Below are 3,644 nucleotides of genomic sequence, written 5' to 3' on the forward strand. Positions count from 1 at the left end.
CAGAGGCAGGCTCACTGGGTGCTGCTGGTGAGGGGCAGTGCACAGAGGCAGGGCTGGTGGCCAGCCAGGGCCCCTATGGCTGCCCAGGCCATGGTGTTGTGGCCAAGACCCCACTGACACAGAATTCTGGGCCTGTAGAGCTGCTGTGACCATGTGGAAGGCAATCGTCTCCTCAAGCAGAGCTGCGGAGAAGGTGATGCCAGAGCTGCTGTGCGTGCTGGAGGACTGGCCGCTGCACAGCACATCCACCTCTGACAAGGACAACTCAGACATCTTTTCCCTGGCTGTGAGTTCCTGGACTAGACTGTAGCACATCCTCAGGGGCTACCTCTCTGGCATCTCTCTATCCTTCCTCCTGCACCAGTGATCTCCCCACCTCATGTGATCGGCTGGGAACCTTGGTTAAGGGCAGGTTCTGAGGCAGCCGTGTCAGATGCTCCCCCTGCATCTCCCCTGGACCAGGGCAATACCTGAACCTCACCCTCCCACACTCGGGCCCTGCCATGGGGATGTCTCAGTGCTGAGTGCTGTCTCTGGGTGTTTTGTTTTTTGCAGGCAACCAGAGCACTGTGGGAGATCATCCATCTGCCCCACCATCCAGAGGCAATGATGATGTATTTCCCCCGCCTCTTTGTGGCTCTGCTATTCCAAATCTTCTCCAGCACAGCGCAGATGCCAGTAGAGGTCAATACCTTCTGGAGGAGATGCCAGCAGGAGCACTGCCTTCCCACCAAGCCCAACAGGTGCTCCATCACAGTCCTCCCATCCCTCCCATGCCCTTCGAGCTGGGCTCAGGAATCCCGGCATGACCTGGGCTTTGCTCTGCACACAGATTCGTGGTGCAGACCATGAAATCACTGCTCTGCCATCTTGAGTATGAGGATGTGGTGCATGAAGTTGAACGTGAGTGTGGCTGGGACATATTCCTCAACATTGAGAACCACCACTATGCAGTGGGTCTGCTGGCCAGGTGAGACCTCCCTTCTCCCTGCTCCCCCATCATTTCTCCCCCACAGATGAGGTGGCCCTGACATAATCCCTGTGGTCATGGGTGAGAGGGACTTGTCACTGAGGCATGGCCCTGCAGAGTGGAAAAGCCTGGGGGAGCTGGGTGCTCTGGAGCAGCCACAACCCAAAGTGCCAGCATGGCCTCCCGTGAGTCCTGGGCTGATGGCACAGAACAGGAGGTCTGTCTGCAGGGAACCTCACTGAGGATAGCCTGTCAGGGCCAGAGAGATTTGGGGTTGACCATTGATGGCCATCTACAGCCTGGTTGCTCATATCCCCTGTGGGTAGGAAGGTGTTTTTTCACCAGTCTGGTCATCCCCAACAGATCCTGCTGGTGTTGGGTACTGCCTTTCTCCTTTAGAGACGTGGTGGGGAAGGACCAGGCTTTGGTAATTCAGTCTCAGGAGAGGTTTGCCCACCCTGCTCAGGGTCAACGATGCCTTTTTTCCTCCTCCAGAGCAATGCTCAGGGTCTCACAGTGCTTGTGTTACCGGATTGCACGCTACCTGTTCAGGCTGCTCTGCAGAGAGGAGGCTCGCTGGGAATTCCCTGCCGTGACATTCTTTGTTGAGGTGAGCCTGATGGCAAGTGCTGCCTCGCGGAGCTGCCTCCCTCCACTCTGCCCTCTTCAACATACAGCTGTGGGGGGAGAATTGCAGTTTGTGAAGCTGGGGCAGAGGGCGGGCTCTGCTGTGTGCCCTTGGCCCCTGCTGCTGGAGTCAAGTCTGCTGCCCACTTCAGCTTCACATTTTCAACATTCTTTTGCTTATCTACATGCAGTGCCTGGACATGATGGAAAGACAAGAAGAAAATAACTTTCTGCCTGTATTTCAGCATCATATTATGCCACAAACACCACATATGACCACTGTCACTGCTCTGTCATTTCAGCTCCTGCCTTGCCTTAACATAAAGGAATGGGGTGAACGCATCCTGCAACTTTTCCCAATCTACCTCAGGAGAGATTGCAGAGAGATGCGTCTCCTGCTGCTCAGATGCCTCCTGGTGCTCTGCAAGAGACCCTCTATGGTAAGAAGCAGGCTGCTGGCTGTAGCTGTGCTGGCCATGTGGGGCTGGGTAACACAGTAGTTTGGACTTGTCTGGGCTGTGTCACCTGCTGCCAGCATTCCTGACTCCCCATTCAGCCATCAGAGTCCTTCAGAACAGGCCTCTGGCTTCTTGGTTCTGAGGCAGTAGCATGGGGTTGAACTGCTGGAGTGGTTTTGGCAATGCAGCCTTTGATGGCTTCAGAACATTGCATTGTGCTCCACACAGGCCAACTCAATCATGGCCCTGACTGAATGCCTCACAGAGGTACTGAAGGATAAAGACGGAGAGGTGGTGGGCCTGACCCTTTCTGTGCTCAGCGAGGTGCTCCAGGACCCAGACGTGCCAGTTGCCAGTTCCATTGTTGTGCAGCTGGCTGAGGCACTCCTGCCACTATTTGAGAACGTAAGGCTCTGTGCCTCCTGCCAGGGGCACTGGGTGCTGCCAGGAAACTTTATACCTGTGGAATTTCAGGCCCATGCCCAGGTGGGCCTGGAGAAGCTGGTGCTGAGGTCTTGCCCTCTTCATTTCCACTAGGACACTAGCCATGTGCAGCTCCTCTCCATTCGCCTCTTTCAAGTGCTAATGGAGTTGGTAGCGAAAGAGGGAAAAAAGCTCCTGGAGAAGAATGTGCGCCAGAGCCTGTTCCTACTGTTCCGCCACTTGCATGATGAGAACCAGTGTGTGGCACAGGTGAGGACTTCTGAAATGTTGGTGTCCATATTGGAGGTGACTCAACTGCCTCCTGTGCTCCTGCCTCTTCTTGCTCTTAGCTACAAAGCAGCAGTTCTGGGGAACCTCTGTTCTGCTGTCCTGGCAGCACCAGATGCCTGAGATGGGAGTTGACCCATCACTTTACCCAGGCACCAAACCCACTGATGGACAAGTTCCCCAGATGCTGCATATTCCCACTAAGGGCCAGGAAAGGCCAGGAGCCTTGTCAAGGTATAAGGGATGCAGGTCCTGAGCCCTCATCAGTGGTTCCATCTCCCGGTATCTGCTGCTCTATAGGCTTTTTGGGAAACTCTGCTTCAAGCTAACACGTTCCTGCAGGAGAGGAAGCTCGAGCAACTGTTGGAAAAGACATGGAGCGCTGACAAGTCCCTGGTGAGGATAGATTCAAAGTCCCAGACTCATCCCGGGGACTCAGAATCCAGCGCAGTGTTGTAGAAAAGGAAATATTTCTCGTGGGAAGCTGGGGAAATGCCACGCTCTATCAGCAATACAGTTCCCTGCTATGTCTCCTCCAGGTGCCAACCATTGTGAAGGACATGTACCAATGGCTCACATTCATCATGGATGTATCTGCTGAGCACAGACTGGACAAGACCCTTCAGGAGATGAGCCTTGCACAGTCTCATGATGTGGTGGTGACCCTTCTGCGCTGCGCCCCATCGTGTGACAGGTACAGAGCCCACCTTCTTTGAGGGCTCAGGACTCACAAGCCATTAGAGCTCATCTGACCCATGACCCCTCTGTTTCCCTGTTGTGCCACGTCAATTGTGCCCTCCAGGGCACCATTACTTGTCTGCCTGCTGCCCGCAGAGGCAGGCTCACTGGGTGCTGCTGGTGAGGGGCAGTGCACAGAG

At 54.9% G+C, this 3,644-nt stretch overlaps 1 protein-coding gene across 1 annotated transcript; it reads left to right on the forward strand.

Annotated features, from left to right (window-relative positions):
- Window positions 1–139: 139 nt before the first annotated feature.
- Window positions 140–3,460, forward strand: LOC113962063 (maestro heat-like repeat-containing protein family member 7; the record flags this gene model as incomplete). The annotated part of the gene is made up of 9 exons (XM_027672875.1): window positions 140–286; window positions 556–743; window positions 833–970; window positions 1,466–1,580; window positions 1,900–2,037; window positions 2,284–2,460; window positions 2,593–2,748; window positions 3,067–3,162; window positions 3,306–3,460. Coding segments are annotated over exons 1-9 (1,298 nt in total), but the record flags the coding sequence as incomplete, so codon positions are not given.
- Between the last annotated feature and the right edge of the window lie 184 nt (window positions 3,461–3,644).

Source organism: Neopelma chrysocephalum, unplaced genomic scaffold, assembly GCF_003984885.1.
Source record: "Neopelma chrysocephalum unplaced genomic scaffold, ASM398488v2 Primary Assembly neopelma1_101645, whole genome shotgun sequence".
Lineage (NCBI taxonomy): Eukaryota > Metazoa > Chordata > Aves > Passeriformes > Pipridae > Neopelma > Neopelma chrysocephalum.